The sequence below is a fragment of the Dermochelys coriacea genome, chromosome 7 (genome assembly GCF_009764565.3).
Source record: "Dermochelys coriacea isolate rDerCor1 chromosome 7, rDerCor1.pri.v4, whole genome shotgun sequence".
NCBI classification, from domain to species: Eukaryota; Metazoa; Chordata; order Testudines; family Dermochelyidae; genus Dermochelys; species Dermochelys coriacea.
This window is the reverse complement of record NC_050074.1, coordinates 19014473-19029973: the sequence shown is the minus strand read 5'-3', so window position 1 is coordinate 19029973 and position 15501 is coordinate 19014473. Positions and strand designations below refer to the sequence as shown.

The 15501-nt window shown below is 44.7% G+C and overlaps 1 protein-coding gene and 1 long non-coding RNA gene across 3 annotated transcripts; one reads left to right on the top strand and one right to left on the bottom strand.

The window, feature by feature from the left end:
- Nucleotides 1-227: 227 nt before the first annotated feature.
- On the top strand, nt 228-13434 carry EFCAB12 (EF-hand calcium binding domain 12). 2 transcript variants are annotated; one of them, XM_038408463.2, is made up of 9 exons: nt 228-360; nt 1435-1957; nt 2966-3160; nt 4257-4419; nt 6317-6546; nt 7633-7846; nt 8427-8592; nt 10612-10680; nt 11595-12668. In XM_038408463.2, the coding sequence occupies exons 2-9, from the start codon at nt 1448-1450 to the stop codon at nt 11839-11841; spliced, it is 1794 nt and encodes a 597-aa protein (XP_038264391.1). In that variant the 5' UTR covers nt 228-360; nt 1435-1447; the 3' UTR covers nt 11842-12668. The 2 variants fall into 2 exon arrangements, with proteins under 2 accessions (XP_038264391.1, XP_038264392.1); XM_038408464.2 differs by lacking the exon at nt 2966-3160 and having other exon boundaries at nt 11595-13434.
- LOC119858282 lies at nt 13040-15437 on the bottom strand. Its single transcript, XR_005293854.2, has 2 exons — nt 15152-15437; nt 13040-14861 (listed from the first exon to the last, which is right to left on the bottom strand). It is a non-coding gene; the product is annotated as an uncharacterized LOC119858282 (long non-coding RNA).
- Nucleotides 15438-15501: the final 64 nt, after the last annotated feature.

The window sequence follows — 15501 nt, the reverse complement described above, 5'->3', positions numbered from 1 at the left end:
GCTGGCTAAACTGAGGGGTCCCAGCCAGCGGGGTCCCTCTGCGCCCGGCCCCGGGCACTGGCTGCTCCCGGCCAGCTCAGGGGCTGGAGAGAGATCGACGCGTGGCCGACAAGACCTCCGGGCCGATCCCTCCTCAGCCAATCAGGAGGCAGGACGCGGGGCCGTTGCTATGGTCTCCAAACTGCAACACTTCCCAGGCTCTGCACCAACGAGCCTGCACGCGGGAGAACCCGGGGACCTGCTGCCGCCGCGTGCCCCTGTGGGGCCCCCTGCGAACGGCGCCTTCCCTCGCCCCCTGCCCACGGGCGGCGCGGTGGAGCTGGGTGCAGACCTGGCCCGCCCCTGGAGCGGCACAGCCAGGTAGGACAGGGCTCTGGCCCGGCCTGTTTTGCAGCTGCATGGGAAGGCGAAGGTGCCAGCGCCACGCCCCTTAGCAGCCCTTTCTCGCTCAGAGCCGGTCCCTTTTGGCTTGACTCTGCGGAGATTGTTTAGCTTGAGACGCTGGGTCTGATGGCTACAGCAGGCACCTTAGCAGCTGTCACTCACTCCAGCCTCAGCACAGGAGTGCCTGCTGTCCAGTCCAGCGTTTTAAAAAATTCCATCAGCAGCTTGAGGTCGTCGGCTTGCCATTCCCAACACCCAGCTGGCTGGTCTGGGCCCTGACGAAGCGGCTTAATATTTTATAAAATGAAGCAAATTTCATGTTGCTGATGGCTGCAGGAAACGCATGCATACATATCAAATAACAAGGAGGATGCTACCACTTACACTTGTTCTAAAGCAATATGAAGCACTAGAACATTAGCATTATAACCTGAGCCTCTTCCAGGGTTGTGATGTCATGCCCTATACTTTGTGAATACTAGTAAACACAAATCAGGACTAGAGAGATTCCAGGGTTCAGGAGCCTGTTGTGTGATGAATTACTGTGTTTAAGGCTGTCTTTTACTGGATCAAAACTATAGAATAATACAAGACCAGCCCGTTTCTAGCTTCATATTGACACTCTTCCCCAACCTCTCTTCTGATGAAATTGTGATAATACCAAGCTTTCCCATTGCACTTTTCATCCATAGATCTCACAGTGCTTTACAAATAGTTCAGTATTATTATCCCCATTTTACAGGGGTCACCCAGCAGGTCAATGGCAGAGCCAGGAATTGAACCCAAGTCTCCTGCGTCCCTGTCCAGTGCTCTGAAAGGGACAATGTAAATGTTAAATGATTAATTTCTTATATTTTATTATAAGGAGGCCATAGCACTGTCTGCACAGAAGTGTTCATCTAAGTTCCTTTTTATTGTATCATGTATTATTTCATCTTAGCTTTGGAAGGTCATATGTGATTTCAGCTCATTGTCATTGTTTTAACGATCCCACACATATTCCGAAGCAAAATTAACACTGAATTTTGAAACAATTCCATTTGGTTTTAGTTAAGGGGACACCATGACTGGGGAAGATTTGCTCAAAGACACTACCAGCGTCAAGCCGGAACTGGTCTTACAGCACTGTTTTAAACAATACAGACTCAGAGATTTGTATCCAAAGTTTTTCTTTAAAGTGAAACCAAGTACATTTGGGCCACCCAAATCCAGACGACGCATTATTATCGCACCTCTGATGGTAAAACCAGCTTCTGCTGGTTCAAAACCCATTCAGACCACTGCCATCGATGAAAAGGAGGAAGCCATTGCCTGGCAAGTACACGCTGAAGTAGAAAGCTGTCCCCGCACGCCAGAAGAACCTTCAGAGGCAGATGATCTACCAAAGCTGGAAGCTTGGATAATGGAAAGGAGAAAGCTACGGTCTCAATTGGATAGCCTTGTGGATGTTGAAAAATGTCTACGTCAAAAACTTTGTACCACTGAGCAAGAAGATAGAGTCCTGGAAAACTTACAAGACTGCAGAGCAGTGAGGAAGGCTAAAAGGCAGTTAGCTGCGACCAGAAATCTTGAAGTAAGTATATGCCTCATTCCTCTGTCCTTTGAATTACTGCACTGCCGCACTTGGAAGTCACACCTCACTCTTACAGTGGTCATGTGAATTTAACAACTGTAGCTAAACAGAGGGAGATTGGAAGGCAGTCAGGTCCGTTCTCTTTCTAAAGGTGCTAGTATCAGTCATGTATCCTTGTAGATTCTCATCAGTAAAATTACAGAAAGTGAGAAAATTATACTACCAACCTATTCAGATTGTTCCCCTGGAGACTAGTTACTTCTGTATAGGAAGAGGTAATTCAGCCAGGCTGCATTGGAGGAGTTTCTCTGAAATTCTACCTTTTGGGGCAGCAGCTGCACTCTCCTGGAATTAGCTGGAAGTTCCATCCATTAAAGCTGCAGATGGACAGGGCACAGGGCAGTCCATCTGAAGTTCCTCTGTACTACCTCCGGGCTCCCCTGTATCCTTATGGCGCTCTCGCAATGCAGCTTTTGCAGTAACTATAGTGAAAACCCTGTGGAGAAAGACCTTGCAGGTTGGTGCTGCTGAATTCCTCCCCAGTACACCCTCTGGGAATCCAGGAAGTTAAGAGCTTTCTATAGCTGGCCCTGCCTCTTCCATCAGCACCACCTGCACTACGTGTAGTCCTCATGGAGTGACTAGGGCAGGTAAATGTGGAACAGTACTGCAGAGGCTGCACTTCTCTCTTGTGGGTCTCCAGGACAGAGGCCTCCTGGATTCCAGTTGCCTCTGCCCGTGGAGGCAGAGGGGATTTATATGGCCTCTAGTCAGGATGAGGAAAGACTGAGTCCAAAATAAGGTCATCCTGGAACATGCCAGGGCCAGGACTTTTACTGGTGTAAATCAATATAACTCCATTAATGTCAATGGAGCTGTACCTGTTTATACCAGCTGATGCTCCATCAGTTTACACTCTTCACATTTCTATGTCCGGAGCCAGGAAACCTCACTGAATTTCTCATTAGGATGAAACTGATCTCATGATTATACTTCAATCTCTTCCAGACCCTGCTGCCAAAGCATGACCTGCCTCCTCAAAGAGGAGTCATCCCCCTTATCAACGCTCCCTATCCCCAGTCCCTCATCACATTGCATAACCTTCTGCACAAACAAAAGCTCAAGATGGTGGACTTATTCAGGAAGGCGGATAAGGACAAGAAGCGGTTCATGAGATCAGACTTCATTAAAGTTATCAAGGGGGTATGCAGAAATCAGGTTCAGAATATAAGGCTGAAATTCTGATGCAATTCTGTTGGTGTAACTCCAGAGTAGCTCCCAATGAAGCCAATGATAAGGGCTGATCTTACAACAACAGGTCTTCCCCTCGCCGTGGTTACACTGATTTTAGAAATGATCTATGGGGAATTAATCTGCAGAGATTTTACTCCACAACCTGGATAGAGTGAATCCCAGCTGAGGACGAAACCCACAGCCACATTGTCCAAAAGAAACTCACAGGACGATTCAGATTCTGCCTGTGTGCAGATCTGCTGTTGATTTCCATAACAGTGATAATATAGCTTCCTTCACTCTGAGGGAGCTCAAGATGCTTTACAGACCATTAATTAAGCCTCACAACCCAAGCTGCGAGGTAGGGGTGTGTGAATGGAAAGGCAGTGTAGTCCAGTGGGGAGGGCACTGGACTGGACTCCAGACACCCAAGTTCTATTCCTGGCTGATCTGCTGTGTGACTTGAGTAAGTCACTTCACCTCTTTGTACCAACCTTTGTCTGCAGACTGTCATTTACAATGTATGTGTACGGTGCCTACCACAACAGAGCCTTGATCTCAGATGGTGCCATTAGATACTACTCTAATATGTATAGTAACAATATACATTTGGCAGATGGAGAAACTGAAGGCCAAAGTGACTTCCCCAAGGCCACCCAGCCTCTCAGTGGCAAAGCTAGGACTAGAACCCATGGATCTTAATTCCCATAGGTAATGGGCTTAATCTGATGCAAGGGAGATTCAGGTTAGATATTAGAAAAAAAATTCTAACTTTAAGGATAGTTAATGTCTGGAATAGGGTTCAAGGAAGATTGTAGAATCCCATCACTGGAAAGTCAGGGATGGTCTAGGTTTATATAGTCCTGCCATAGCACAGGGAGCGGGACTTGATGACTTCTTGAGATCCCTTCAGCCTACATTTCTGTGATTCTCCAGCCACCAGGCTGCACCATCTTTCAATACCATAGTAGTAGTGCACACGGAGGAACTGCAGAACTGGTCCCTCGGGCTTTATGGCAGCCTTCAATCTTATTGTGATCACATTTGAAATTTTTTCTTTTTACAGGCCAAAGTCCCTATCAGCGACAATGACCTTGAAGACGTGATCATCTTCCTTAATTCTTCAAAACGTGGGAATTTTATAACCAGTGACGATCTGGTTGAATGTCAAAATGTATGGCTGGACACAATGAGAGATCAGACGAAACAACCTGGGGAGGCAAAAACTGGTAAGAAAAAAAGAACCCGTGATAGGAAAATTCTTCTTCATTCTTAGGAGCATGGGAATCGTCGCAATGGGTCCAACCCCAGGTTCATTTAGTACAACATCCTGTCTCCGACAATGGGCAGCACCAGATGCTTCAGATGAAGTATAATATCCCCGCAGTAGCGGATGTGGGATAATCTGCCCCCTACATTAGGTCTCATCCTTGTCACTAATAGAGATTTGCTTAAACCCTAAGTTTAATATCCCTTCCAGAATTTGGTTGACATTCTTGGCCCCCAGTCAGATGGCTGAAAACTAGAACCTTTTACACAAATGCCCTTCCACTCAAACTCTGGGGTTTGGATAGAATGGAACCAAGATTCAAGCCCCCCCTGGTGGAAAACCCAACCTCCTTGGCGCAACTCTACATGAAAGCTTGTACCTGTGCTACAGTCTCACCAGTCAAGAGGTGAAAGGAGAAATACCTAGAAGTGCTGAGAAATACATAGCACTTTACAGCTTCAAAATACCCTGCAAACATTAACTTATTCCTCAGAGCAATTAATTTATATTTCTAAAGTGCTTTGAGAGCCTCAGAGGAAAGACACTAGAGAAGGCCACAGTATTATTAAACTAATAGGATTAAAGACAAATATCCCACTGGGGTAAGCATCTTTTATTTGTATTGTATAACTGAGTAAACTGAGGCACAGAGAGGTTAAGTGACTTGCCCAAGGCCCAGTGGTGATTCAGTGTTGGAGCTGGGAACAGAACTCAGGGTGCCTCACATCAAGTCCTGTGCTCAGATGTTTCCTACAAACACTTATTTGGAGGGTTACAATTTAGTTCTCCCCCAGTTCAGACCTCTCTCTATCACTGTTGTTGGGAAACAAAGGTCTGATTCTGAAGGAATGTGACAGAAGGCAGCATTTGCAAGTTGAGCTTTCATTTAGGAAAATGAAATCAGACACCACACCACTTTCCAACTCTGCCATGTGTCGTTAAAGGGCTCCCCTTATTTTAAGTCTTCATAATATGATCCTCCCTCTCTTTTCTTACGTGCTTTGAAATGGTTAACAATATCGACATTTAAAGCATCATTCTTGGCTTCTGAACGAGCAGCCATTGAATCGAACAAAGCAGCTCACACAGCAGAGCTATTGTTTCAGGCTCCCTGCTACTTCAGGCAGACATCACTCCGTTGGTTATGTTCGGGTCACATTTTGATGGTTTTCTCTGAAACCATAACAGTGAGAGACTCCCTTTTTTTCAAACAGAGGGAGAGTCTGGAGAAAAATGGAGAATTCTTGCCACCCTCTGCCCCCCTCATCCTCCCTCCTGCCCCCATCTAGTCCTCCTTGCAATGAGCACTTTGGGAAACACTGCCGTATGATCAATGTTATCTAATGTCAAACAAATTCTCTCTCAAATAAAGGTGGGAGGTAACATAGTCCAGCTGCGAGATTGGGAATCAGGGGATCTGGATTTTGGCCCTGGCAGAGATTTACTTGTAAAAGTCAGTCTGCTTCTCTGTATCTCAGTTTCCCCATGTATAAAATGTGGATAAATGACACATCCTCTTTTGTAAAGCTCTTGTGAATCAAGTGTTATCATTTGTAAAGATGGCGGGGGAGGAGGGTCAACATAAATCCAGGAAGATTTACTTTCAAGACTTTTTAATAAAGCACTTTAAGGAATCATTTCAAACTAAAGGTGGGTTCAGCTGTAAAATGCGGGTCTGGCAACAAATCTGGATCCAAAGCTCAAGGCTGTTGGTATCCAGAGTTCCAGTCTAAGCCTGTTGCTAACTCAGATTTGCACAGAAAGCAAAGTTCATTCTTTCATGAGTTCTGATCAGTTCAGAAGTTTATTTTCTGCTACATGCTAAGATAATGTCTTCATTTCTTGTGATTCTACAGCATGTCCCCGACTTCACACCCAAAAAGCTCTTTCTAAAACTGTTAGTCGTCCAGCATCTGCTGCTGGCAAAACCAAAGAGACACAGCCACTTGCTCCTAGTGAACCTGGAGCAAAATTAACACTGTTAGAAGTTCCTCTTATCCACACCAAGCCAAATCAGAGACTTCTAAGCTATGAGGAAATGGAGGAGATTGGGAAGAGATGCAGAGAGAGGAAACGATGGGAGAAGGTACTGCATATCTGCAGAGAAATTATTCATTTACTTATGCTTTGCATTTCAGGCCTTCCCATGTGTCTAACAGATTGAGGATGAAAAAGCAGTTTAGAAAAAACAAAACAAACCAAGGGCTTTTAATGTGAATATTATTGATTAGTAATCTTTTGCCCTTCTGTATATAGCACCTTCTATCTCACACTCTCCCTTTATAAACAATTAATTTTGACTCCAGCACTCTGAGGTATACGTATTTTATTCCTTTTCTTACAAGGGGGTAAAGAGAGGCACAGCTAAATTTAAGTGATTTACATCCCCAGAATGGAAAGTCCATCAAGGTCATCTTTTCTACTCCATCTGCTCACCAAAACAGGATTAGTCCCTATGGGATATCTGCAAGTAGTTTGTCCTGTCTTGTTTTCTATATATTCCGCAGCAGGACTCACAATGAGTCAGTAGCAGTGTTGGGAATAGAACTCAGTGAGTTCTGGCTCCCAGCACCGTGTGCTCTAACCACTAGGTAGCACTGCTGCTGGGAGAGGTTCTTAAAAAAAAACAAAACAAAAACAAAAAAAAACAGGGTGCATTGGCCCAACTATTGGCACCTTCTGAAACTAACAATCTCACCTCCCAGGTTTGATGAATCTCCAGGGCACACATTGTAATGGAAATTAATGCTAAAGACATTCCAAGAGCAAGGGGAACAAAAGTGTAAGGCTCAGTTTTTCAAAAGATTTCTGAAAAATAGGACCACAATGTTTTCTAGTGCAAGCTCTTGTGCAATTCACTGCTGTAAAGACAACTAATGCACCACTTGAAATGGGGCTTATGCAGAATATGAGTGTGCATGGGCCTTGTACTGGCTCTCTACCAAAGATGGATTTCATCCACAAACCGATGCCTGGGCGCATGCAAACAGGGTTACCCATTTTGCATGCACAGAATTCCATTTGTACACACAAATGGTGCCTTATGAGCCACATTCATCCCTGGCGTAACTTCACTGAAGTGAGTGGAATTACATCAGGGATTCATTTAGACCTTTGGCCATGAAAATGTTCTGTCCAGCTACACGAATGGGGACCTGCCCTTTACTTGCAGGCGAAGGTCGACCCAATACAATGGCTGGAATGCTGTCGGCTGGTGAGATCTGGAAACAAGGCCATTGATGAACATTGCTTGCCATCTACGATGGATAGTGAAATGGGGGAAATAATTGATCAGCATCGAAGGACCTGCTACATGGTCTATCTGCAGTGTCTCAAATTATGCAAAGAATATAACATTCCACTTGCCGAAAAGGTCCTTGAAAAAGGTAAAGCAAAACCTCGGGCTTGGTGTAAATGTGCTACCTCAGAACAATTCAGGCTAAGCTTTGCTCGCCAGCCCAAATGCATGGTTCTTATTTTAGGGTGGGAAACAGATGCTTAAGTAGATAGGTGAAGAATGAAGGGTATTTGCAGTTCCGTGTACCGCAACAGGACTGGTCTAGCAGTGGATGCTGGTTGTTATGATTAAAATACATTGAGAGAACTAGGGCAGGATTGGAATAGAAGGGGTGCTGCAGATCAGGATTGAGGCTTCTGGGGTAGAGCAGTGTTAGGAGATTCCAGCTCAGCATAGCAAGAGATACCGCAGGTGAAGACAAGAGATGGTCTGGCACATGTGGGATGGAACAGGACTGGAATAGCGAGAGTGCTGCAAGTCAGGATTGAAGAGCATTGGGAGAGCTCTGTAGGTTAAGCTTGCACGGGATCTGCCTGCACTACGCCAGACTCAACCCATTTCAGTTAGTCCCTCACTTCACTGAGCTCATAATCCATTCAAAAGGTTTAGCAGGTCATGTGCCATACAGTTATTACGGCTTTGTTTTTAATTGTGTTCTTTTCTGACAGCCCTGCTGTACCCAGGAGACAAAATAATAAAAGAAGGAGCATACGTGCAGAAGATCAGACAGCCGGGGGGTCCCTACACAACAATGGATGGGAGTCACCACCAAAGACGACTGCTTTTAAGCAAACAAGGATTAAGAAATGCATTAAAAGGGGATGCCAAAAATGGGTTTGTTCAAAGAGTTTCTACTGTAGTGGACCATGTAGTGGGCTATAAACGTATAGCGACTTATCTCCAAGCAACAGCATGGCCTAGTGGCTAAAAACACTGGACTGGAAGTCAGGAGACCAGGATTCTTTTCCAATTTCTGCCACTGATTTGCTGTGTGACCTTGAGCAAATCACTTCACTTTTTCTGTTTCTCTTCTTGCCCTTTGTCTATTTAGAGTGTAAGATCTTTGGAGCAGAGACTTGTTGTATGTCAAATGCTAACACAATGGTGCCCCAGTCTTAGTTTATAATATTTAAAAGGGATGCTGGTACAACATCAGAAGGCAGGCTTCAGGCTTTTTTGGAGGGTTAGGCAAGCGGGCAAAAGTTGTTGGTTTTGGTGGGGAATGAGAGTTTTCCTCCATTAGCTCAAGTGTCTCTTCCAGGGCATTTCTACACTATAGCACAGTGGTTTTCAAACTTTTTTCTGGCAACCTAGTTGAAGAAAATTGTTGATGCCCACAACCCAATGGAGCTGGGGATGAGGGGTTTGGGAGGGGCTCAGGCTGGGGCAGAGGGTTGGGGTACAGGGCTGAGCGCTGTGGGGGGGGTCTGGGCTGGGGCAGGGCATTGGGGTATGGGAGGGGTCAGGGCTCTGGGTGCAGGCTCTGAAGTGGGGCCAGGGATGAGCAGTTTGGGGTGCAGGAAGGGGCTCCGGGTTTGGAGGGAGCTCAGGGCTACGGAAGGGGATTGGGGCACGGGTTTACCTCGGGCGGCTCCTGGTCAGCAGCGCAGCAGGGGTGCATAGGCAGGCTTCCTGCCTGCCCTGGCACCGCAGACCACACTGTGCCCTGGAAGCGGCCAGCAGCTGGCCTGGCTCCTAGGCGGAAGCGCACAAGTGGCTCTGCATGGCTCTCGCCTGCAGGCAGCATCCCCCGGGGGCCCCCCCATTCCCATTGGCTGGGAACCAGCCAATGGGAATGCGGAGCCAGTGCTCGGGGCAGGGGCCATGGGCGGAGCCCAGTGGCTCCCCCACTTAGGAACCGGACCTGCTGCTGGCCGCTTCCGAGGCACAGTGCGGTGTCAGAATAGATAGGGACTAGTCTGCCTTAGCCAGGCAGCACCGCCGACGGGACTTTTAATGGCCCAGTTGGTGGTGCTGACCAGAGCCACTGCGATCCAGTGCCTTATGTTCCGTGACGCAGTACTGGGTCGCGATCCGCAGTTTGAAAACCACTGCTATAACGGATGATCATGTTTGCTTTAGGTATGCAGCATGCAGTTTCCACTGCTGGCCCTGTGTTCCAGTGTCCAGGAGACACAAGGGAAAGTCACACACACTCTGCCCAATTCTCCTGTTACTGACACTGGTTTGACAACAGTGTAACTCCACTGAAGTCAACTACTTACGTGAATGTAAATAAGAGAAGAATCAGATTCAATGAGTCGAAATATTCCTGTTGCCATCTTGTGATTCATTCCTCTTTGCCCAAACCTCATTTTGCTGGCCCTTCTGGCGAGACACAATACAGCACGTTTCTGTATTGGGATGAAATACGTTTGGGGCAGCCGCTGATAAGATCATGACAGTGAGTGACCTAGATTCTCCTCTCAGTTACACTGACACTGTTGCACTGAAGGCAGTGTAGTTGCACTGGTGTCAATGTGTGTTGATATCTGTACAAAGGGACTAGTGCTATTTATCCACCTACCTCATAGGGGCGTTGGGAGGATTGCTTCATTGATGTCTGTACAGTGCCTTGAATTTACCAAGTGCTATACAGATGTTAAGTATTCTTATGTACCATGATGATGGTGAAAACCTGAACAGAACAGGTAGCACACGTACAATTACTTATTCGGCATTTTTTCCCACTGCATTATTATTTATGTAGCTCCATGGATACACCTGATAATTTGCAGACATGTAGAAAGACAAGGGAATTTTCCCCAATGAGCTTCCAGTCTGTTGGTTGAGATCTCTACCAAAAAGTGTATTCATAGTTTGAAATGATTCCTGTTTTATCTTCCCTGTTAGAATGCATGGAAAGCGGAAGGCACACAGAGGCAACTGGATGTCATTTGAGGATTACGAACAGTTAACAAGGTCTGTGCAGAGAATGGTTTACTCCATATATAATAGTGAAGCAGAGACAACCAATAGCTAGGTTGGCTTCAAGAACACTTTTTCCCAACAACCAGTCAGACACAGCTTTCATCAGAAGCTACTGGAGTTCTGAAGCCTTGTCAGTATGGGAGAGTTTTACCAGTTATACTGGTATAGTTTTACAGAGTAGGTATACTGCTGTAACCTCATATGTAGATGCACTTGTACCAGAATACGGGTGTCCATATGGTGGGTTATAAATACATATAATTTAATATAATTCTGTCTGCATTTTTACTGTGGTCATGGGTGGCCAGTGATCCGGCCATTGGGGGAGGCTAGCCCCCTTTCCCTCCCCTTCTTCCCCCGTTCCCCACAGGAGCCCAGAGCACCCCCAGCACTGGGCCACTGGGCAGCACAGACGCAGTGCCCTAGCCCCAAAGCGCTGGGTGGCACGGCTGCAGCGCCGCCAGTGCCTGGCTGCCGGTGGCACAGTCCAAGCTCTAGGTGGGCAGCACAGCGCCAGCTGCCCCAAGTCTTTGCGGCAGGCTGCCCAGCCCCAGCCAGCCTGGGCCAGGGCAGAGCATCAGGAACTGCAGGAGGGGAACGGGAGAAGAGCATGGCCGGGGCCACAGCAGGCTGTTTGAGGAGGCACAGCCTCCCCCAATCTATGATACCCGCCGTCCATGATTGTGGTTTTATTTCAGTTTGTGGCTATCTGCCACTTTCTATCCTAAGATGTTCTGCCATGTTCCTGTTAAACAGCTGCCATATTCCACCCCACAACTGTCTATATTTCAGTGATGGCTAAAGAAATCCCTGGACAATGAATATAATTAATTGAGCATTTTGGTTTCTTTAAGTGAAAGGCATTATAAAAATACGTTATTGATTATTTAGCTCATATTTTTCAGACGTCTGCATGTGAAGTGGTCCAATCTGAGCTACAAGTCTCATGACAATAACTTCTGGCCAGGTCACCTTCTGGACAAGCTGCGTATTTATCTCCCACAGATAGAGCCTAATCAGGAGCATGCCCTGTTCAGCTATGTTCGTCCAACACCACCTGTCTATCCTGGCATCTACAACCCACACCGCAGCTGGCCAATCAGTGACCAGGGATACGTGACCTATGGAAATACTGAGACTCAAAAGTATTGATGTTGTCTGGGACAGTAATACTATGCATAATGAAAGCTTTGTGATCCGCAGTCACCTCCATGGACTTAGGCCACCATCATAAGCAAAATAAAGCTATCAAAGCTATAAAAGTATGCATTCCCAAAGTTATGGGGGACTTGATAGACAATGAAATACAGGGCAGTTCACTTCTAGATTGGCAAGTTTCTGTTCCTTGTGACTCATAACACAAGACTTGGGGATATTCAATTAAACTGAAAGGTGGCAAATTCAAAACTTATAATAATATTAGACTGTGGAACTTATCACCACAAGACGTTGTTGAGGCTAAGAATTTAGTAAGATTCAAAAAGGGATGGAGCATTCATAAAAACAACAAGAATAACTAGACTTATAATAGTTAATGCTAAATAAAAATTCTGGGAGAGATATTAACCTCATGCTTCAAGACAAAAAACAAATTCTAACTATTAAGGATCAGGATAAAACCTAATTTGGGGGTCAGATTATTCCACATCCATCTACTGTAGAGTTTCTTGCACTTTCCACTGAAGCATCTGGTAGTAGCCACTGTCCAAGACAGGATATTACACTCAGATCTGATTGAATCTGGCAATTCCTCTGTTCTTGTGATTCAAATCCAGCTCTTTGGTGACCCATGTAAAATGCACTTGGCAAGTCTCAGTCTAGTTTCCACCAGCAGATAGGTCCAAGTCATAAAAAATGCCATCACAACTAGCCCCACTTATTGGCAGCCTTGAGATGGAAGAGTGAGTGGACCACGATGGTGACTAAACTAACCTGTCACACCCGTAGAGGTCAGGGTCAAGGCACATGGGTGTGGAAGGGCAGGAGAAACTTGCCTTCCTGCTGCCCACTCTGTACCTGTGCAGAAGGATTTCGGTTTCCATGATAAAAATGTCTCGATGGACCAACACTTGAAACCTGCTAATTCTCACACAGCTTGAGGACACTAGACTATGAGAGAAGGAACACTGGTTGTTGGGACACTGGTCTTATCCCGGCCCCTTTGAGAGCAGGATGGGATCTTTAACTGCCACCTGCTCAGCCAGAGATAGGGGTAGTGACCCCAATTTAATTTAACAGGCTGATGAAAGATTTAAATATAAATATAGATATAAATAAATAAATGTGCCTTTCTTCTTCCCTTGCTCACCCTGCCTCTGCAACAACAACAGGAAAAAAAAAAAAAAGCAAATCCCATAGGGAAGGAAAGTTTATTTTAAAACATTTTTCAACAGCAGGTTCTGACGCAGAGTTTTCACACTATATGGAATGCATGTTTTAGCAATTCATTTTGAGCTGTATCTTATTTCTTCAAAACACCGTACATGTAGCAGCCAAATGGAATTTATGGAGATCTCTCAGTAACATGGATTATGGTTATTTAGCTATGCTGTATAAAATTTAACCAGACAGTTCCAGGGATAAAGATCTTTCCTTGAAAATATTTATGAACAGGCTAGTTAGTAAATAGAAAAAAACTTTAGAACACTGAATGTTATGCACCTCACAGTACTGTGAATAGCTGGTGTCAATCAGAAAAGTGTAGTTACAAAAATGCCTCAAAAATAAAGATCAAGGTTGTTTTTTACATTAAGTGATGGCTTTATTCATAAAATACAATGTACACAATGGATTTTTTTTTTTTTTTTTTAAAGATCTGCTCTAGGAATTATCTTGGGGAAGGTCACTGGCCTGTGCTGTGTAAGAGGTCAGAGTAGATGATCACAATGGCCCCTTCTGGCCTTTGAACATACGAAACAATAAATGGGTTTATTCAAATTGTTAAATCACTAGTCACATTGGAAACTTGCAGAGTTTAAAATTCTAACGGTGATGTCTGCTGAGCAGGTTGAATGCACCTAGTTCATTGCCGAGTGACCCAAGTAAAATTCAAGAGAATGTGCCAGCATGTGTTAATACTGATGGGGCTTGAGTGGAACGTTAACTGACGATCAGCAGCACCGTTGGGGAGATGTGGGACCAGAAGCAAATGACCAGTGGTGCACTGCTATTTTAACAGAAAATTACAAAGTATAATATCCCAAGAGATCCCAGAGTGCTTTGCAGGCATCATCTGCTACTATTGAAATGCACCAGCAAGCAGGTTGGTGTGGTAGTCTTTACAACTTCTCAGTCTGTGCTCCTCAAATAACCACTGTTCCACACAGAGCTTAAAGCCATAATTAGGGCCCCCTTTATAAAGATACTTAACTTTAAGCACAAGGGTAGTCTCATCAACTTCCAGGAGTCTACTCAGGAGTTTAGAGTTAAAACAGTTACATAGGTGCTTGCAAGACTGGAACCTAGAACTAGAATGTCCCTACAGGAGAGGAAGGATAGAGATAGGGTCTTACAAAAATATGATAGAATCCTCAAACAAGCTTAGCAAGGGTATAAATGGGATTCTGAAGGAAAAGGTATAAACAGATAAAATATGTTCCCAAAGACTTGATATACCATTGAAAGCTTTAAGAACATTCTAGTCCCAGGGTTCTCTAAAAGTACATCCTCTCAACAAAGCCCCACTTGAGTCCCTGTTTAGAATCCATTGATTTATTTCATTTTATGGTTCAGCCCTATCATGGTAGATACCTGGACCTCCCAGGTACATGCTATAAAAGAGGCAGCAAACCACCTTCTGTGGCCCTATGGACTTAATCCCAGCCATATAGTGTAACCTCACCCTAAAATAAAATTATTAGAAAAATACCAATTTCTTCCTTTGCTGATAACCTGTAGTGACTGTCAAATTATCCCAAAGCCTATTTTTAGGCAGGGAACTAAGGGATACATTTTAAAAACTGGAATTGCAAGGGCAATGTAGGGACACAGAATGCAGTTACTGTACCTAGATTTGGTTATATCTTCAGGATGAAGAGCTACTCTTGTCATAAGTGCCAGATGGTTTTTAATCACCAGGGGCAGCCAAAACTTCCCAGATTAGTTTTACATCCTGTCCAAAAATATTACTAATTGCATGATTCAACTGGATCCAGTTGCAGGAGGACTGAAACCTAAGTAAAACACAGAAAATTAAACATTGCCTAAAGGTGAGCTTTGAGAAAAACACCAACAGTTTGTGTCCTGTGATAAAACAGCAAAAGTTGACAACACTAGCAAAAACAGACATTTAAGAAATATTTTATCTGGAAACTTCCCTAAAAACCTAAGAAAAATACTTAATAGAAAATACATTGTAAAGAGTTGCTGTGGGTATCTCTATTAATATTACATTATTATAAAATATTGATTTTGTAAAGAAACATTTTATGCAACCAACGATTCATATTTGGAGCTTTGTTACCTGGCAATTTCCCGTGAAGACGCAGGAAAAAAACCGTGTTAATGAAATGAAAGAAGTAAATAAATCAATACAGCCAAAAGCTCAGCAACCTGCCCTTGGGTGCCATGTAGCATCAACTCTGCAGTATCCGAAACCTACCACTAGATGGCCCTCAGACAGCGGTATCAGTACTGGCGGAAGTGGCTTTATTGTCGCTCCTCTGGCGGTTGCCGATGCCGTCGGCGGAAGTTGTTTGGGACAGGTCCTGGCAGATTCTAGTTGCTATTATTGTAGAAAAACTACGACTCATTTTAACAACTGTTATTCTCTGAAATAAATACTCTTTGGTCTTCATCTAACCAGCGTAGTTG